General features: G+C 41.3%; 2 protein-coding genes across 3 annotated transcripts in view; one reads left to right on the plus strand and one right to left on the minus strand.

The window, feature by feature from the left end:
* AFF4 (ALF transcription elongation factor 4) overlaps positions 1-16,588 on the plus strand; it is a 91,000-nt gene extending 74,412 nt beyond the window's left edge. For both annotated transcript variants that reach the window (XM_081827066.1, XM_081827065.1), the window contains 8 exons: positions 1,826-1,920; positions 2,520-2,583; positions 2,700-2,836; positions 3,091-3,162; positions 4,749-4,842; positions 5,857-5,900; positions 7,118-7,338; positions 10,768-16,588. In XM_081827066.1, the coding sequence (XP_081683192.1) occupies positions 1,826-1,920; positions 2,520-2,583; positions 2,700-2,836; positions 3,091-3,162; positions 4,749-4,842; positions 5,857-5,900; positions 7,118-7,338; positions 10,768-10,895 (855 nt within the window). In that variant the 3' untranslated portion in view covers positions 10,896-16,588. The remainder of the gene's footprint in view (positions 1-1,825; positions 1,921-2,519; positions 2,584-2,699; positions 2,837-3,090; positions 3,163-4,748; positions 4,843-5,856; positions 5,901-7,117; positions 7,339-10,767) is intronic.
* A 577-nt stretch (positions 16,589-17,165) lies between these two features.
* Positions 17,166-18,205, minus strand: LEAP2 (liver enriched antimicrobial peptide 2). The gene is made up of 3 exons (XM_006734674.3): positions 18,069-18,205; positions 17,747-17,886; positions 17,166-17,450 (listed from the first exon to the last, which is right to left on the minus strand). The coding sequence occupies exons 1-3, from the start codon at positions 18,123-18,125 to the stop codon at positions 17,414-17,416; spliced, it is 234 nt and encodes a 77-aa protein (XP_006734737.1). The 5' UTR covers positions 18,126-18,205; the 3' UTR covers positions 17,166-17,413.
* Positions 18,206-20,938: the final 2,733 nt, after the last annotated feature.

A 20,938-nucleotide genomic window follows, 5' to 3' on the forward strand; every position in this document is an offset into this window, starting at 1 on the left:
GTAATTCAATTAGATTAATCGTGTTTTCAAATCTTTATGCTGATATTTTTGGTCACTTTGTCCTCTTGTTCATTTTTCCACAAACATACAAGATTTGTCTATTTCTTCTTTTAGTTCTGCCAGTTCTTTTTTAATTGAGATATACTTGATATATAACATATTAGTTTCAGGTGCACACCATGATTAAATATATGTATATATTGTGAAATGACCACTACAGTAATTTTAGTTCACCTCCTTCACCACGCAATAATTTTACATATCCCATGCATATAATTTTTATGTAAAAAAATGTGTTAAAATACGTAGAAAGTTTTTGAATGTATCTTTAGTAATTTCAGTTTTCCCTCGGTAAATCTAAACTTAGGCAATTGTGGAATTACTTAACAAAACATAGAGGGAAAGCTGGCCTAGTAATGTTACATTCCATCATAATAGGCAGGAAGCCATTTCAGAAACATGTGAACTTTACCATGAAGAGTGTAGTATTTTCTCAAATCCCAGGGCCTTTATTTTCATTTCTTCAGATAAGCTGTATTGGGTAGAACTGAAAAGCTGTTACCATTTGAGAAAAATGGTTTATGGTTCCTTTTCAGTAGATTTTTAAACACAAGCAGTAAAATTATATATTAATTGGGTTTTTTAATGTTGACACATCATTTCATAGGATAAATTCTGCTTACTTAGTGTTTTATTGTAGGGAAAATGTGTATAGGGAAGCAGTTGGGAAGATAGGCTCACAGTCCCCGCATAAAGGGCTATGTTGAGAGGAGGTAGAATTAGGTTTAAGAAAGTGGCTAGCCTTTTAAAATGTGGCAGATCCAGGGGCGCCTGGGTGGCTCAGTTGGTTAAGCGACTGCCTTCGGCTCAGGTCATGATCCTGGGGTCCCGGGATCGAGTCCCGCATCGGGCTCCCTGCTGTCAGCGGGGAGTCTGCTTCTCCCTCTGACCCTCCCCTCTCTCATGTACTCGCTCTCTCTCATTCTCTCTCTCTCAAATAAATAAATAAAATCTTTAAAAAAAAAATAAATAAAATGTGGCAGATCTGGATTTAAAATCCAAATTCCAGGAGTGCCACTTAAAAGTTGTTTGAACTTGGGTGAGTTACCCTCCTTGACATTGCATTTATTCTGTCCCAAAAGCTTTATACTTCCATAAAGTTGTGGAAGGATTAATGACTGTGCTAAGTGCCTGGTAAGCAGTAAGCACGTAGTAAGTGTTAGATCTTATTATTGCTGTTTTCATTGACCAGTAATTATCAGTAAATTTTGTCTTAAGCAGTATTCCTATTCTCAGAGTAGGTGGTATCTTCTTTATGTTTTAACTAGTGTCTAGTTCAGTGCCTGGTACATAGTAGACCTCTACTATTAGAATGAATATTTTTGGTTATATAAAATGGACCTGTTCTGCAAAAAAGGCTCTTACATTCTGAAATTTAAAAATTTTGTAACAGGGAAATTAATTACTGAAGGCAGAGGAATTTTGTTTCCTTTCTACTAGTGGCTCAGAAGATACTTTCAGTTTAATTTTTTTTTTTTTTTTTAAGATTTTATTTATTTATTTGACAGAGAGAGAGAGACAGCTAGAGAGGGAACACAAGCAGGGGGAGTGGGAGAGGGAGAAGCAGGCTTCCCGCCGGGCAGGCAGCCCGATGCGGGGCTCGATCCCAGGACCCTGGGATCATGACCTGAGCTGAAGGCAGACGCTGAACGACTGAGCCACCCAGGCGCCCCATTTTCAGTTTAATTTTAATCACCTCAGAATTTTCAACATATGTACTTTTTCAGCATTATGTATTTTCAACATTATATATTTTTCTGGTCAGGAAAAGGCTCCAAATAGCTCCTCTAGCTGTCCTTCATCTACACCAACTCCTGATGCTTCTAAGCCTCGGAGAACAAAGCTTGCCTTTGACGACAGGTGAGAGAAATGGTTTTTTATGCATTGGAGAAATCATTCCAGTCAGCATATAAGAAACTCATTTAAATTCCCATCAGTGATCAGAAGAATTCCTACTTGTGTTGTGCTCCATAGAACATTCAGATTTTAATTTGAAAGGCACCCTACTAGTCCAAGTATTGTTCCTTTTAACTGGACCTCCATGACTCCTGGGGCATGTGAGTAATGGACCTTCAAGTAGAACCTGACTGCTGCTGTACCACTGTTTAACATGGGGGCTTTCTTAAATAAGTGAGAGCAAGTGTTGGGGTTTTTCCTGCATTTTGTTAAAAGGCTATTTCTCTTACCCACATTCCATTTATTCCAAATCCTTCAAACAACTTGGGAAAATAAGCATTTAATATTAGGGAGCTTGATTTCTATTTTCCTAAGTAGAAAATTTGTCATGAGTTGGCCAACACAGTTTATGCTCTTAACCCAATAAAAACATTTGTCAGAAAAACTGGAACTGGATGTTTAGTAATGGGTCATTTTCTGAGGGATGCTAGAGACTAAAATGAACAAGTAATATCTTATGAAAATATTTACTCTTTTATTTACTATAAAAATTTACATTGCAGAAATTATTCAGCAGACCATTATTTACAAGAAGCAAAAAAACTAAAGCACAATGCCGATGCATTGGTATGTAAACATTCTCACATTTGTTTATGTAATCAAATGAACTTAAATTTTCATTTATTGTTTGTTCCCATAGTACCTCAGTGTATCTCTCATTACCTTTATTCTCCTTTCTTCAGTCTGATAGGTTTGAGAAAGCTGTATACTATCTTGATGCTGTGGTATCTTTCATTGAATGTGGGAATGCATTAGAGAAAAATGCTCAGGAATCCAAATCCCCATTCCCTATGTATTCAGAGACAGTGGAGCTCATCAAGTAAGTGGGAAAACTTGGCTGCCGTGTCTTTGGCACTACTACTTCCTTGGTTCATCTAGGAAGGGGCTGATACAGCTGTGTACAGTAAAACCGTGAAGGATCCTAATCCTTTGTTGTCCTGGGTTAAGGAGAACTAGATACTTCCGTGGGTATTTTTGCCTTTGTTTAGGTTGGGTTCTAATGTTCTGAGGACTAAAGTCCTAAGATCAAGATGAAGTACTGTGTTTTGTGTCATTTGTTGCTTTAACTCACAGATACACTATGAAGCTAAAGAATTACTTGGCCCCTGACGCTACAGCTGCAGATAAAAGGCTCACGGTACTTTGGTAAGTTTTGTGTGACAGCCTCTGCTAAATGACAGGCTGTTCCCTAAGAAATTATGCTGTTTAGGGGCGCCTGGGTGGCTCAGTCGTTAAGCGTCTGCCTTCGGCTCAGGTCATGATCCCGAGGTCTTGGGATCGAGCCCCGCATCGGGCTCCTTGCTCAGCGGGAAGCCTGCTTCTCCCTCTCCCGCTCCCCCTGCTTGTGTTCCCTCTCTCGCTGTGTCTCTCTCTGTCAAATAAATAAAATCTTAAAAAAAAAAAAAAAAAAAATTATGCTGTTTATGCCCTTCTGAAAGCTATCCTTGAATCGACTTTTCATAACCCAGGCATAAATCTATTTTTGATGGTTAAAGTAGAAAATAAGTCAAAATTCCTACTGAAAGATTTTTAGTTGTTGTCAGCCTCTGATCCATGGTGCTCATGGCAAAAGCCTTGGTAGAGTAGGACTGACCGTAGAACTCCCCATGTCTCACATGGTCCCTTTACCAGGCTCTTTCGGTATCCTCTCTCCTTATTCACATATCCTATACCTTCCCTTAGGGAGCAAATGTTTAGCTTATTCGGAATAAAGAATGTGGCTTGTTGGCTTGGTCCCAGGGAGATATTATCAGATTGTTAAAAGTATTTACTTTACCTGGCACTGGCTTTAACAACTAGCAATGTAGCTGTGGATAAACTGACACGGTCTTTTTTGTCGTGGAGTCTAGTATCTAGTGTGAGGAGACACAGATTAATCAAATCGCCATACACGTATATGAATTCAGTACTTTGTGGGTTTTTTTGGGTTTTTTTTGTTTTTTTTTTTAAGATTTTTTTTTATTTATTCATTCGAGACACAGAGATAGAACATGAGCAGGGGGAGAAGCAGGCCCCCCGCCGAGCAGGGAGCCCGATGTAGGGCTTGATCCCAGGACCCTGGGATCACGACCCGAGCCGAAGGCAGATGCTTAACCATCTGAGCCACCCAGGCGCCCTGAATTCAGTACTTTGAAAGAAAAGTATAACAACTCTAAGAGTAGAGTGTAGAGACACCCAGCGTTCAGGTAGAGGGAATATGTGCAAGGGCTAGATGGTGGCAAGAAACTGGGAGCTGTCAAGGAACTGACTAAAGCAATTCTTCCAGAGACTGGGGAGAAGTGAAAGTGACTGGGAAGGTAAGCAGTGGCAAGGCTTTTGCGAGCCATGGTATGGCTCCCATGTGTGGCCTCAGAGCTGTCCTCTGCATAGTTGAGTTTCCTAGTTTTTGTTGTTGAATTTAAGATATTTATCATTTGATCTAGGGATTCTGCTCCTCAGTGATTTCTTTGAATGCATATGTTATAATGACATGTTGGTGTCTTGTGGGTGAGGTTTTGATTCTGGGATGGTCAACAAATAGGAGACTAGTCCTAAGTGTCTTCCCCTCCTTTGGGTGTGTACCATAATCAGAACACATCTTCCAGTCTTGCCTGGGGGTTAACGTCGTTGACCTTATGCCACAGTCTGTTCACGTGAGCCGGTCGTGTACTCTTGCGCAGTACAAAAGTTGTCTGCAGATGCGGCCAGAGTCTGCTGTGCTGCTAAATAAGCTGCCCTTTTCTGTTGGCTAGCCTGAGATGCCAGTCTTTGCTGTACCTGAGGCTGTTCAAACTGAAGAAAGAAAATGCTCTCAAGTACTCAAAGACACTGACGGAGCACCTGAAGGTAAGTGTGGAAGGGGGGAAGGTCCCCGTCCTAGGAGACAGGATTTGTCATCTCCTGTCGCAGCCCCACAAGTGCCTCTTCCTGTTTGGCCTGCCACAGCAAGCGAGGAGCTACTGTTGGTGAACTTTCAAATAGAAAGTTTGAAATTTCTTGGAAAGTTTTTTTTTTTTTTCAAAGATTTTATTTATTTGCGAGAGAGAGAATGAGAGACAGAGAGCATGAGAGGGAGGAGGGTCAGAGGAAGAAGCAGAGCCCCTGCCGAGCAGGGAGCCCAATGCGGGACTTGATCCCGGGACTCCAGGATCATGACCTGAGCCGAAGGCAGTCGCTTAACCGACTGAGCCACCCAGGCGCCCCGGAAAGTTTTTAAATGTACATATATCTGATTGTAGAATCTATGTAGTCATATGCAGTAGCTCTTACGAATATTTCAGTTGATGTAGCCTCTTTCTGTCATGAGACCTAGTTTGTACTTCGCAAATGGCCTTCTGTTTTCACTACTACCCTTCCTTAGACTATTAAATTAGTTTCCTAAAATGTCTGTGTTTTTTCACCACACCACCACATAAATCTTAAAATCCTGCCCTGGTTCTGAGTTCGAACCCTTCAGTAGCTTGCTGTTGCTTGCCAGGTCAGGTCTAAGCTTCTTACCCTGACCTCAAGTCATCAAGGTCTCTTTCTCTTGTTCCTTACCTAAACCTCTGCTCCAGGGAAACCGTATGGGTCACATCTCTTCACAGCCTTTGCACGTAGTATGACACACCTCCTGTCTGTCTGAGTGTTATTCATTCTTTGTCCTTCCATTTAAGTCTTCCAGAACCCCCAGCTCTCACCTAAATAGGGTCTTTCTGTTGCACGTTTACACACACATTCTCTCGCTCTCATGCTTGTATTTTGGGTTCTTAAATTTGTAAAGCTTCTTAAGGAGCAGTTCTGGCCCAGTATGCTTTTGAATATGTTTAGTACTTCAGAAGTAGTGTTTTTTTAATTACGTACGTTTTATTTTTTCCACAGAATTCTTATAATAATTCTCAAGCACCATCACCTGGCTTGGGAAGGTAGGTAAATTTTACTCTATAAAATATTTTTTGTGACAGAATGATTTATTTTTGTGTAAAATCAGAATGGGTAGGGTCCAGTTCCAGAAATGGAAAGATGACAAAAAAAAAAATTAAAACCATCTCTAATATAGTATTTTTTAAAGTTTTCGTTTTTTCTCTTTATTTTTTACTAAGTTGAAGGTATAATGAACACAGTCTTAGAAGGAGTAGACAGAGGACATTTCACCTGTAGAAATCTGAGTTTTTTGACAGCACCCCATCCTTCTCAGAGTTTAATAGTTAGTTGGGTTTTTATCATTGAGTTTATCTTTATTTTACTCAAGTCTTGACACTGACAGAAATGAATAACAATGGCGTGATTGGGGTTTCTCCTCCATCCTACATCACCCCCCAGAAGGAGGACAATTACCCTGACAGCTTCTGTTTTGTAATTTTTTTCTGCTCAGGTATTATTTTTATGTTAACTGACTTTCTGTCTTTGCTCTTGTGTATTTTCTGAACCAAATTTATAGTGCTAAAAGTGAAGATAAAAAAATATTCATAACAAATCGCTTTTGTCCCCCCAACTTTTACTTCATTTTCCTTTTTTTTATGGTGTTGGGCACTTCCACAAATTTTAGTACTGCTGAAATGAACCTCTCAGATTTCAACATGTGTTTCCTAAGAAATATCTAATTGACAGGAAGTTTGAGATAATTGCAGTTGATTGAAAAAGCTGTACCTCTTTGTCAGCTTTGAATAACTTGGTTAAACTAGGAAAGTACCAGAAATAATGGCGTTCAAAATAAAACGTTCCTATCTACTACCACAGTCTTCTTGTGTTAAGTTGCAAATTCCTCCCAACTTTCTACAAAACAACTTGAAAAGTACCTAATTACCTGCCAGAATAGATGGAAAGTGTGTGGAGCTGGGAGTGAGGTGATCCAGCTTCTAAGCCTTTGAACTGCTGCTTTCCAGGTGTGTGACTTCCTCAGTTCTTTGCCGTCTTTTGTCCTGTTACCATTCATTAAAACAAAGAGTCCAGATATGATTCGCCATGGGCTTTCGTGAGCTAAGTACTTACTTAGAAGAAACTGTACTTCTCTGGGAACTCTTCCAGTTTAAAAAAAGTCTTTAAATTTGAAGAGCCTTCACGGATGAAGAGCCAGTAGAACATTGGTTCCATCACGTTCACCATATTCACACGAATAAGCTTTCTGTTTCCCTCCGTGTAGCAAAGCTGTTGGGATGCCTTCCCCCGTTTCTCCGAAGCTGTCGCCGGGCAATTCCGGAAATTACTCTTCTGGGGCCAGTAGCGCTGCAGCAAGTGGTTCTTCAGTGACCATTCCACAGAGGATCCACCAGATGGCAGCCAGCTATGTTCAGGTTACGTCCAACTTCCTCTATGCCACGGAAATTTGGGACCAAGCTGAGCAGCTTTCCAAAGAGCAGAAAGGTAGGAGGGTCTCTGGAGAAACTTGGAAGGACGAGATAGTTAAAAGAGCTTTTATGATCTAGTTAAATAATGTCTGATCTGCATTTAGTTTATTATGTAGTCTAGACTTGCCAGTAAAGTTTCCTAATCACCACTGCTTACCAGTCATACTGAATGTACTGAGTTTGGTCAAAAATACCTCTCACTGTACCCGTGACACACACGAAACTAAAAACAGCTTTTGCTGTAGGACATGGGTGCTTTTGTTCAGGCACAGTAAGTGCAGCTCCAGTTATGGAAGTAATAAAATACCTGTTCTATTTTAGGATGGTTCACAGTAAATTTGGCTTAGGCATAGGATTACATGCAGACATCTTGTACATACGAGATTTAATATAAGAAATCACATGCAGGGGCACCTGGCTGGCTCAGTCGGAGGAGCGTGTGACTCTTGATCTTGGGGTCATGAGTTCGAGCCCCATGCTGGGTGTAGAGATTACTAAAATAAATAAATAAATAAATAAATCTTAAAAAAAAAAAACATTCATACTGGATTTTTAGGTGAATTGGAAAACTTGTGTGATAAAGGAGACCACAAAATAAATTAGTTTCTAGCATTCTTCAGTATTAGGTTATTTGAAGCTTTGTACCTTAAGTTTGTTATTGCCCAAACTAAGAACATTGATAATTACAAAGTATTTAAAGATCCTAGGGAAGAATCCCTATATTGTACGCCTGAAATAAATATAACACTATATGTTAACTATACTGGATTTTATTTTATTTATTTATTTATTTATTTGTTTTTTTTAAGATTTTATTTATTTATTTGAGAGAGAATGAGATAGAGAAAGAGAGCATGAGAGGGGGGAGGGTGAGAGGGAGAAGCAGACTCCCTGCCAAGCAGGGAGCCCAGTGTGGGACTGGATCCCGGGACTCCAGGATCATGACCTGAGCCGAAGGCAGTCGCTTAACCAACTGAGCCACCCAGGCGCCCTTTATTTATTTTTTTAAAGAGCGTGCACGCACACAACGTGGCACAGGGAAGGGAGAGGGGCAGAGGGATAGGGAGAGAGAGAATCCCAAGCAGGCTCCACGCCCAGTGCAGAGCCCAAAGCAGGGCTCGAACTCATGACCGTGAGATCATGACCTGAGCCAAAATCAGTAGTCAGACGCTTGACTGACTGAGCCACCTGGGCACCCCAACTATACTGGATTTTAAATTAAAAAATAAGTAAATAAAGGATCCTAGGGAAAAGTACTATATATACACCATCTTATTTTTGTAGTTGTTATTAGCAAATGTGTGTGGGCAGCAGCTATTCAGGTAGACCCTTTGTAGAGAAATACTACACTAGTCAATCAAGTATCCTTTTTTCAGAGTGTTTTTAAATGTTTGTAGTATAAACAGGTAATCAGATGAAGATGAAAGATTACTATCCCTAAAGAAGGATAATGGTGGGAGAAAGCAGAAGAGGAACCCCAGCATCTAACATTGAATTGTGTCTCTGAAAACCTAAATCTTTCCTAAAATTTTAAATATTGTCACTATTGCTCAGGAAAGGTTACAAAGCAGAAATTCTTATTAAATCACTCCTGCTTTACTTTCCATTTTTCTTCCTGATGCCACTTTTCTAGCCTCGTTTTTTCCTTTTTAAAATTTTCTTTCTCCTTTCATTTTTCCTTTTTTGTGTGGTACTTTTCCAGTGTTGACTAAAGGAAAGATAATGGCATAATGATCCCTGTGCACCTTTCATTCAACTAGCGACACAACATTTTCCTAATCTTGTTTCACCTCGCTCTCTCTCTGAATCATACTTTTTTCCCCCCTCTGGAGTATTTAAAGCATTTCCCCTGAACATACTTAGATGTATGCATCCTTGGGTGATAAGGATTTTTCAAGAACATGATTGTCATGCCGTTAACACAGCCACCAAAATTAACAGTAATTCCTTTCTGTCAGGTCTGTCATCCAATTTTACTGTTGTTGCAAATGTGCCTTTTTTTTTTTTCTTTACTGTTTGTTTTTAACAGGACCCAAACATTCCTTCATCTGTGTTCGAAGTCTGTCTCCTTCCAGTTTTGTGTTTTGGAGGGTGGGGCACTGTGCCATTTATGTTGAGGAGGAAATGAGTCCTATTATGGATTTGACTGATTCCTTCCTCTTGGTATCATGTAGCTTGCTCCCCTGTCCCCCTTATTTCCTTCATACCCACAGTTACATTTTGAGACTTGATTAGATTCAAGTTCGTTATTTTAAATAACATTTCATAGGTGGTGCTCTAGGTTTCCTATTATATGATATTATTGAGGCATTTAATTAATGGTTATCTGTTGTTTAGTGATATTTGGATTTGACCATTGATACCATTCGGGTGGTTTCAGCCTGACTCAGTTTGATGTAAGATTCCCTGTTAAACTTTAACTTAGGTTTTAGCACCCACTGATGGTCATTACTTACATCCATTATTCCACTAGGAAATAGGAATTTTCAGGGCACCTGGGTGTCTCAGTAGGTTAAGTGTCTGGCTCTCGATCTCAGCTCAGGTCATGATCTCAGGGTCATGAGTCCAAGTCCCACATTGGAGCCTACTTTAAAAAAGGGCAGGGGGACAGGAATTTTCTATTCTGATATTGCACCTGCATTTGTTATCTGGAATTCTATACAGAAGAACCTTTTCTCCTCTTCTCTTTGATTGCTTCTTGAATTATTTGAGTAGGCCGAGGTGTTTATCATGAGAATGACCCCGTTTTCTCTTCATGTATAAAAACTCCCCTTTCTGTCTGAGACCTACATCCCTCTCTCTCTCCCAGATTGCATCAGGATCAAATGTTAGGACACTGTCGTTCCTTCCTCCTCTCTGCACCCACCTCACGTGCAGATCAGCTTTTATTTGTTCACTTAGGAAGAATCCTTTCGTTTCCATCCTTTGCATTCTTAAGCTATACTGTCTAAAACGTGGGATAGTTTATCAGTTTGCATGGCATATGATTACACCAGGAAGTTTGTCGTAAATGTCTAACCTCACAGGAGCTCTTACGGGGAACAGCGCAAGGAACTTTTTTGTATCACTTGCTTCTTACACAGACAGTACAGAGAGACTGTTTTGAGTAATAGTAGAATGTAGTACATTGTCTCCATCTTAGTCACGTGTACTGCATACTAGTAATTGATAATGTCCTTCAGTGGAATTGTGCTTTTATGTATAACACTTAACTCCTAACCATACAGTCTGTTTGAAGCGTTTCATGACTTAGGGAAAATAATAGAACTGGAAAGCCAGACTGTGGGATGGTTTGTTCTAAAACATGGATGCTCATCATTGTAGTGCAGGAGGGAGTGTTTTTTTGACTTCATTTGACTACTGTTTTATAATATGGCTTAAAACTTTTAAAGCAGTGTTTCGGGAGAATGTGTACATCGTTTAATGACTGGTTTTGGTTTCCTAGAATTCTTTGCTGAACTGGATAAAGTGATGGGCCCTCTCATCTTTAACGCGAGCATCATGACAGACCTAGTTCGATACACCCGGCAGGGACTGCACTGGCTTCGCCAGGACGCCAAGCTGGTAGCTTGAACTGAACACATCCTCGTTGCCTCTGATTTTCTCCACAACACTGTGTCACGTCACGAAGGAAAACTGCCATAACATGCCACCTAGTCGACACTAAGAATGAGGAATGGTTTTCTCCTCCCTGGTTCATGTGGTGTTGTTATTTATAACCCAAAGCCATGATGTCAGGTGACCCCTTTAATATTCCCAATATGAAAAGTTATTTAAGTGTTTTTAAATCTGCAGCACATGGATAAGACGGTTTTAGTGATCTGGAAGAAGATTGAAATTCCAATTGCAATTCATAACTAATCAATTGAAATTGTATTTATTTTAATTTTTTTAAGTTCCCAGATTGGGGCTAGTTTAAAACTTCGTTATTTCTGCCTATAAATTTACTCTGTTGAACATTTAGCGTAAATTTAAGGTAGGCATTTTTATTTATATACTTGGGGAGCTTTGTTACCTAATGTCTTTTTGTGGTAGCTCTTCTGAGAGTAAGAGTTGGTTCATCTAGATTATGGACATGTTCTTTCTGTACCTGCTACCTGATATTATTTTAAATCTTAACTACAATTTTATTGCAGAATTTACGCTTAGTATTAAGGATATTCTTCTACACATGAAAAATCATTTAAATATGAGAAGATGGCATTCTACAGATAGAAGATGAAATGTGTCTGATTTGGTGTGCATTATTTCAAGAACTGTGAATGTGTGTTAATAACACTATAACAATCACAAGGTGACTATAGCTTGCATTTAATGCATTACAAAAGAGGGCAGGCAAACTTTCTAGGAGAAGGGTATCATGTGAAGAGTTTCGTAAAAGGACAATCTTGAACTTCATGGATTTGATTAAAACCATGTGTTCTTTTTTGTTGCTAATAATTTGACGATTAATTGAAATAGTAAGTTACTGTGGAACAAAGAATGATCCACCTCCTGAGGGTTGCTGCCTATATCTCTTTCAGTGACTTCAGAATTCTTATTTGTAAAATGTTTTTGCCACACTAGATTGTGATGCTCTCCTGGGAGCATGTAGTGACTGATGCGGGAATGGGCTGGAGCTTTGCTGTGGGTGCTTTTGCTATACAATTTAAGGTTATAATGCCTGAGGTAGAGATGAAGTTCTCCTTTTAAACTTGTCTTGTACTGATTCCCTTTGTATTATGAAGGCCCTCACCAATGATTTATGTTTCTGATGGGATCAGAAAATTCACACTAGAAAAGTACCTAATTTGGTTCAATGTTAGCCCCCGTGGGAAGGGAAGGGGAGCAAGGGTAGAGCTTAAGCCAGCTCTGTAAGAGTTGTATATCAAAGTACCTTTCCCTGTAAGGTGCACATCGGAGTCAAAGGTGAGAAATGTACCCTCTATCATGCCCCTATCATGTCTGGTGTGCCTTAAATCTTACCTTTGAATGAAAACTCTATGGATTGTTTACAGATGAAGTTTTACACTAGGACCAGATCACCCAGTATGGCTGGTCTTTGGCAGTAGTCACGTTAAATTCTCTTTCTTTTTTAATCTTCCTTTAGGGTCACATAAAGATGAATTTATTTCAGAAAAGCTAACGCTTTGGTACATGACTTAGTCTAACTGGGTAATGGCTGCTCCAAAAAAATTGTTTGTCATTCTCCCCATTCCAAAAATGAATTCATCCAATCAGAAAAAAGGATTGCCCTGCTCTTTATAGATGATTGCTAAGGTTTGAAGTGGGAAAGAAAGGATAGAAAATCTCCCAAGCCCAGTGGTGCAGTGAATCCTCTGTATTTGAGCTTTTTTTACGCTTATTTCTGAAGCTAGTGAACCTTCGTTGCCCTGTGGCTTCATATTTACAGAGCTTTTGAACTGTTCTCTACCTCAGGTTGTTTTTGCAATTCGCTGGGGATTGGAATCTAGAAATTATGCTGAATTTAATCTTTTTCTCGGAGAAATTGCTTCTGAAATCTTTCTAACTTAATCTTATTAGTATGTTATCCTATGTTTTAGGAACAGTTTTCCTTTCGAGGACAACTTCTCAGTGATTAGGGTAGTTATTTGGTAAGAAACTTGCCCCTGTTAATCAAGTAGAGGTATGTCCTGTCCTCTGATTGCTCTTACTCTGATTCCTTACTTGGCAGTGAAGTCTTAGAAGTGGATAAAGCTTTCACGGCAGCCCGTGGGGCACCTCTGAGTTCCAGTGCATTCTGATCTCTTGTGTGTCCTGAAAGGCAGCAGGAGTGTTTCTGGGGTCACACTGATATTTTGTTAAAACATAGTTTCCTGCATGTTTTATGGTGCTGTTCTAAGTTAATTCTCTCTCTGAAACTGTGTTAATTCTTTGGAAATGAATTTTTCAAGCTTTTCAGTGTGGGCAGGGATTTTCCCACCAGGTGGTAATGGGCAATGGATCAAAATCCTGTCCTAAATAATTGAATTTTCAGTGTCATAGTCTGTGGAAACACACACTCCCTTTCCTCTGTGTCCATCTCCTCAAAAGTTGTCTGTGTCTTCATCTGCTCCAGCACATACTTTGGACTCCCTTTTTGGCCACCATTCCTCCTTCCTCAATAGGTGTCTTCAGTGTTCTCTAACCATTTAAAACTGAATTTGACAAGTGGCTAAAAACTGACTTCGTCTGAGACTTGTACTTAATATATAGTTAATTATAGATATAGCAACTCTTTAAAAAAATCACTCTGTCGACTGCTTCTTAAGACCACATTGTATGCCAGGAGGCAGCAGCCTACACCCCCGGTCTCTTCACGGGCAGCCGGTGAACAGTGGATGAGGTTGTCACGTGGTGGTTTTGCCCGGCCTGGGCTGGGCTGTGGGGAGCTCTCGCCTCCCAAGTGATTCATCTGCCGCAGTCCAGCCCGGGTCCGGTCTGGCTGGGGAGCATTCAGCCCGTTTCTTGCCTCAGTGCCACCTTTTCCTGAGCAAGTAGCCAAGAACTAACTTTATAAGCAGTGAGTACTCCAGATAAATCTTCAGCTGTAGTTGCTGAGGAGTGGAGAAGGCTGACCATCACGATTTAATTCTCCATTGCACAAGCAGTGTAGAGTAATGTGTGCACGTGCCCACACATGCCTGTGCTCTGGCTGGCTCCCCTGCTGCTGGATCCCTGGTGTCTGGGCCGCACTTTGCATTCACTTGTGGCTTTACTAGATTCACTGTTGTTGTTGTTTTTAATTGTTGTTTGTTTCTTTTTATTAAAGAAAGGTTTAATCAGCTAAATCAGACAAGCATCATTTTGTATTTAATGACAGAAACTTTGGGAACTTCTCTTCATTGAGTGAGCTTGCATTGTGAAGCAAGTACCTACAGAAGGCACCTGCTCTAAGTGAAAGGTCTGGTTCTGGAGGCCGGCAGCGCTCTGGAGTTGAAGGGCAGCCAGTGGTCGCTCCAGTCAGTGAGTCAGTGATGCCTAGTTGTGTAGAGGGGAGGTACACTGTGCACTCTTCTAGGTGTGAGGGTATGCAGCTTTGGATTTTAAAATTATGTACACATACACACTTTATATATATGTATGTATGTATGAAAACATGAAATTAGTTTGTCAAAAATGTGTGTGTTTAGTATTTTAGCTTAGTGCAACTATTTCCACATTATTTATTAAATTGATCTAAGACACTTTCTTGTTGACACCTTGAATATTAATGTTCAGGGGTGCAATGTGTATTCCTTTTAGATTGTTAAAGCTTAATTACTATGATTTGTAGTAAATTAACTTTTAAAATATATTTGAGCCCTTCTGTAGTATAATAGGGCTCTTACAGGGTGGGAAGGATTTTAATTTTCCAGTTGCTAATTGAATAAAATGGCCTCATTATGTATTTTGAATTATAGGAGTTTGCCTCTGGGTCCCAGGAACATCTAATGGGAATGACTGTTTTAGGCAGATTGTGATGATTTTTTTTTTTTTTAAGCTAATTAAATTGGGAAGCAAAGCATTTCACATCCATGTAGACTCCTATCACCCATATTCTCTAATTATGTGGAGCACAGATTTCATTTTGATTTCACGTATTAACGTGTTGGAGAGGCAGACTTTTTTCCAGTAATAAATAACACTGCACATCTAAGGTTGCTATCGTGTAAAATAAAGAGAAGAGAGATAAGTATCAAATGATTTCGAATATGTAGAGGAAGAGGCCAAGTTGGTCATGTTCTTTGCGTGCTTCTCTTTCACATACTCCGTAATGGAGAGATTCAGTTTAGACTTCTAGACCTTAGAACCAAGCTGACAAGTGACAGGAAGTAAGTTACTACTAATAGGTAAAGAACATGCTGATTCTCTTCATTAGAACCTCATGGTTCATTAAAAAGAAGTCACTGTCTCTAGAAAAGCAGTGGAAAAATACTTAATCTCTTCCTTTTGATGGAATCTGGTCACAGAATAAAGCATTACAGTTAAGTCCGAACCGAGTGTTCTAGATGTTTAAGTATCCTGAAATAGCAGCCCAAGGTAGTCATTATGGAATGAAGTTGACTTTAGGAATGTCAGCATTGACCTCTCCGTGCCACCATTGCTCAGCTAAGCATAAATTGCCATTCTTAAAAAAGAAACCAAAAAAGCTCTCTAAATGAGCATGGGGAAGAAAAGCTCCCACCCAGAAATTCTAGTAATCTGTAGTTTTTGACCTGTTACCGCTTCCACGTGGGGTTTCTTTTCAGCTTTTAACCACTGGAATTTTCTACCTGCTATTGTTCCTCTCTGGAAAATATCTGTTTGGAAATGCTGCCTTTCAAATTTCTGCCATGGTTATCCATACCGTTGAGTTTGTTGTTGTTGTTCAAGAAGTGTCCCCATTTTATAACTTTATGCACACACCTGGCAAATCATTGACATGAGCATTCAACAGTACTGGGGGTGGGTGGGGTGGGGCAGGCGGGGCTCACCACCAGAGCTGGCCCCATTGGCAATGCCTGAAAAGGCACTCCTTGGGAGGACCAGGTGTGAGGTTGGTTAGCACGGTTATGAAAATTTCTATCTAGCCTCCGTTTTGAATGGTTTTAAGAAATTTTGTATATGGAGGATGGAAATGCTTATATATTTATTGAATCCTTTTATCTTATTTGAAATTAAAACTGGTGAATAACGGTTTGATATTTGGGGAGGGTTTTGGAGGGGAAGTAATGCCGCTGATAAATTAAAAGCCTTGTTGATTTTGCAGAAAGGTACTGTTAGTGTCTGATAGGATGCCTTTGTTTTTGTACATGATCCACATCTTTGTTTTACATTTCTTTTATCCAAAATATTGAGGCATCTGACATTTTTCAACCAAAATTTCAATTACATACTGTGATTTTTATTTGTTGCAATACATTAAAATTTCAGAGGTACTTTGGGGCTCAAAAGCTAGGATTTCTAAGTATGTGCATTTCACATAATAAAGCTGTTAATGGTGAGCAAAGTATTATATACTAACTAGATTTTTCCACATCTGTATAGTATATTATATGTATTTTGTGGTATTGAGATTATAGAAAGTTTAGAGTGTCAAACATGCGTTTAATGTGTATTTTTAAACAAATTTATGGCAATTAAAATATTTGGAGACAAGGGTATCACATTTCAATTTGTAAAGATCTTTTTAACTCTACTGTGTCATTAAGATGCTTTGTATAATGCCAAACCATAGCTGGAGAAACTAAGTTTAATAAATATCAAATAGATTTTCTGTATTAAAGTTTATAAACACTGTGCTCTTTAAACTTCTTCAACTCTTACTTTGCCTTTTCAGTGTAATTTCTGCTTTGTACCTTAGTGCCCACTGCTACTCTACCTGAAAAGTCTGGACCCCCAGTCCAGCTCTCATTTCCTGATTACAGAAATTCTGAACTTGCTGGCCATGCGTCCTTCTGCATAGATCACAGTTCTCCCTGCCCCAGCAGAAATCTCAAAAGAAGTCTTTTCTGCTGTTCTTGGGGGCTTGGGCTTTTACTGTTTTATTAAACTAGATTCTTCTTCCAATTCTGCTTTCTGTTCAGTCCTAGACAGACTTGGGCACATCATCAGGTCGCAAATGCCAGCACTGCCCATCTCTGACACCTCACTGGAGAGTCCTGACACGGAGTGAAGGGCCAGGATCCAGGGCCATAGCTCGTGAACTTGCCAAGGCTGATCATGTGGCTGTTAGGAAACTTCCGTCTTTCAGCCTCTCATCGTGTTCTTTGTTTCTTAAGTGTTCACTTTCACCGCACTTTGCAGGTTGAGAAGTCTGCTATTGGGCAATGCTGGGATTTTTTCTGTAGCATACAAAATGAATCCTTTTCAAACCCTCAAAAGCTTGAATTCCAGACTATGAAAATTTTGAGGCATTTAATAATATACATAGAAAAATAAACTCTAAACTGATAAGTTTAGTAATGCTTATCTACATAACATTCTAAGAAGAAACGGAGACCAGTTTAAAGCATACATCTGTCTTTAAATATTAAAAATACAAGACTGCTTCACTTAAGTGTCTCCAGCCAAAATGCAGTTCATCAATATTCCATAGAACGGAGCATTGTTGTAGGTGAGCGCTGTCCTCTTTTCCCCTGATTTGTACATCATTCCTGGGCCACACTTAGGGAACAGCGTCTTTTTCTAAAGGAAAAGAAAAGGTGGTTTTTACGACAAAGATCTAGCAGTGCCCAGAGCCAGCCACCTCTTCCGCATTTCCTTCCTCTGCTTGTTCTATCCAACCTCAGGGTAAACTGCAGAAAGCAAAGGCACCACTCTTTCGTGGTACCTGTGTGGAGCTGTTCTTGGTTCTTGAATCCTGAGGGATTCTCCAGGGAGCTCCGGGCTACAGCCCAGGCAATCGCCTATTCCACTTTTATTCTTAGGTAAGTGTGTGTGCTGATCTTTCCTCGGCCCTGCTCTCAAGTTTTGTGGAATACCTGCACAACATCGTGATACACTCGGAATCGTCCCGGCAAGAGGATCCAATGGGCCTGAGGGAGACCCCTCTCCAAAACGGGGTCATTCTCCGTAGCCTTCTCTTTGTTGAACTCAGTTCCAGTATGGGGGAGCCATCTACCTGTAGGGCAGAGACAACCTCAGGTATCGAAGCGTTGATCCCCTTCTGCACACCTTGGGAGAATGATCACCCCCAGGACGCTGTAGACTCGAGGGCAGAGGGACCCTTCCTCAGGGCTGAGTCCCGTTCTCAAGTTCTTATGATTTTCCCACCAGCACAATCCCCGCACATCCACTTCCTACCTGGTTCAACAGCAGCAAGCAGATCATGAGCACTGCAAAGAGTTTGAAGTGCCACATCTTGCCGGAGGGAGGTTGTTGGAGCCTGGGATCCAGCAACAGTTCCCACTTGCTTTTATAGACTGAAATTCACCTCTTTTATGGTTGCCAGGTGAGATGGGGCAAAGTTTGTATTTGCAGTCAGGGTCGATTTAATAAGTTAATGTCTACCAGAGGAATGTGCTCAAGGCCTGCCTTTCAGGCACGTTGTATTTACTGATCCCTCACCTGGACTTTATGTTGCTGGCTTGGACCCTTTTACCAAAAGTCAGCACCACCCTCTCCTTCCCTTTGAAAGCCACGTGAAGCCACTGAGGGAAACCAGGCACCTAGCCACATTTTGATTCCAAAATAGCTCAGTGAGATCACTATAATCAATAGAAGTCTCATAATGAGGTCTTCACGTTGACCCCTCTCAGCCTTGTCTGGGAGAGGCACCAATCTATTGTATTACAGGCAACTGGATAAGGCCCTCACCTCCCTTCTGTGGGAGGTTCTTCAGCAGGTGTGATGTAACAGTGCCCCAGATCCCCCTTTTGTATAGATGGCCTGCCCTCCTAGTTACCTGCTCCAGATCATCTCCCTAGAAGAATGGACCCAGCTGTGGCAAGTTCAAAGTCTGGCCTACCTGCCTTCTCCCAGAGGAAAGGCAATCAAGACTGATGTGGGACTTACCTGAACTGTGGGTGAATTGAATGAGTATAGGTTTTTTTGTTTTGTTTTTAAAAATTGTGAATGAGGAGTTAGCAGGGGCTCCTAAATCAGTGGGATTGCTTGACGATGGTGACAAATCACACTGCAATCCCTGAATTCTGGGCTTTCCTCGCGGTAGTTGACTGGGTCCCTCTGCGGGGCAGAGCCTTCCAGCAGCCTCAGGGGAGCAGGCCTAGGGCTGAGATACCACTAAAGCCCAAAACATCCATCAACTTAAGCAGAACTGCTGCAAATTGCTAGAACAAGAAAGGGCATGTACCTAAGTCGTGAGGTGTTGTGGCTACTCATTAAATGATTTGGGGGAAAGGTGTAACTTTTGAGTAAGATTTATAGGACTTCAGATCTTCCTATGACTGGGAGGGGTGAGCCAACAAGACAAAGGTAACAAGATTATTTCTCTGACTGGTGTCTCCGTAAAAACGTGGCTGATACCTCTTCCCAAGGCCCTTACCATCGTCGGAGGTCGGATATTTGGTTTGAACCTGTCTGTTCCGCAAGGTAAAGCAGAGGAGATGAGGCACAGCTGAAGGTGGAACAGGACGGTTGCCAGTCCTCTCGTCAGGGGAGAAGACGGTGGTGAGGTGGGCCTAGGAACTGGGACAGGGGGAGAGAGGGGTGTGACTCCACAGATCTGTCTGTCCTGGTTCTGGGCCATTAAGGACCATGGAGCCGAGCCCAGAGGGAGACACGGCTGCTTGCATGTTAGGAACATGGAGAAGCAGGCTAGTCAGCTGCTCCTTCCCTTTACCCCTGAGCTGGGATGTTGAATCACCCCCACGTAGGGGCTTAACTAGGAACCTTTGTGGGGTGGGGAAGAAACTATGTGATGACCTAGTGAACATTGGGTAAGAACACAAACCCAATTAGATAAGCTAGAGACTGAACAACGTGATGTCCTAGAGACAGTTGGGTCTGGTGTGGCCTCAGTGCCAGCCTGCTCTTAAGAGAGGGATATGCCAAATGGGATTTGGAAACTTCTAGTTCCAAACATCGGCACTTTCTCCTAATCCTCCATATCTGCCTTCCTGTGCTCCACAATCAAATTAGCCTTTTGTGTTAATTTAATATATAGCCAGTACCCTAGCCAAGGAAAGGGCCTGAGGCTCCAGTGTGCCTAGAGGAAAATGTACCATTCGTCATCATGAATGGGACAACACTGCAGAAGCCTTTGGGGTTTGAGCCTCTATCTTGTGTGCCACCCTCCTCCCAGAAGGAAAAACCTGTTAGTTACTGCCCGTGGAAGGAACCACTGTTAGGAAAAATATTTCTTTCGTTGTTGCTGTTGTTAGAGGCAGAGGGAGAAGCACGCTTCCCGCCGAGCAGGGAGCCCGATGTGGGGCTCGATCCCAGGACCCTGGGATCATGACCTGAGCCGAAGGCAGACGCTTAACCGACTGAGCCACCCACCCAGGCATCTCAGGAAAAGTATTTCAACATATGTCTACGTTACCTTCGTCATTATTTTAAATCAACCATGGAGCAAAAGTCAAAGTTTTTTTTTTTAATTTTTTTTTTAAAGATTTTATTTATTTGCGAGAGAGAGAATGAGAGACAGAGAGCACATGAGAGGGAGGAGGGTCAGAGGGAGAAGCAGACTCCCTGCCGAGCAGGGAGCCCGATGCGGGACTCGATCCTGGGACTCCAGGATCATGACCTGAGCCGAAGGCAGTCGCTTAACCAACTGAGCCACCCAGGTGCCCAAAAGTCCAAGTTTTAAAAGCGAAGTGGCATGCAGACGGCATCAGCTGAGGGGGACAACAGTCGTCCACAGCCATCCCACGGCCCTCGAATAGTTGTGAAATCCTATTCCTGAAATTAATAAATGTAAAAAATTTGTGAGTTCTCTACAGCCAAGTATTTTGCTGAATGAGTAAACACACAACTACAATGCCTTCCTCCAGCAGAAAGGTCTGAGCAGCCTTTACTCATTTCCGCCATAAAGAGAACGCCTGGCCGGGAGGCAGGAGCAGGGGGTCTAGGGTAGCTGACCACAGCCCGGCCCCTTCCCTTGGAGCTTTAGTCTCTTGTTCTCCCAATGAGATGGGAGTAGATCTGAGGCCTCTCAGCCGCTGACATTTGGGGGTTCAAATGATTAATTTACAGGAAGAAAATGAGAAGCT

Source organism: Leptonychotes weddellii, chromosome 7 (assembly GCF_054177405.1).
Source record: "Leptonychotes weddellii isolate Sample4059 chromosome 7, ASM5417740v2, whole genome shotgun sequence".
Lineage (NCBI taxonomy): Eukaryota > Metazoa > Chordata > Mammalia > Carnivora > Phocidae > Leptonychotes > Leptonychotes weddellii.

Coding starts and splice junctions, on each gene's coding strand:
- LEAP2 (XM_006734674.3), bottom strand. CDS start 18,125: ATGTGGCACTTCAAACTCTTTGCAGTGCTCATGATCTGCTTGCTGCTG. Junction 17,887..18,068: donor GCTTGCTGCTGTTGAACCAG/GTAGGAAGTGGA, acceptor TCTGCCCTACAG/GTAGATGGCTCCCCCATACT. Junction 17,451..17,746: donor TGTATCACGATGTTGTGCAG/GTATTCCACAAA, acceptor CTTTTCCTTTAG/AAAAAGACGCTGTTCCCTAA.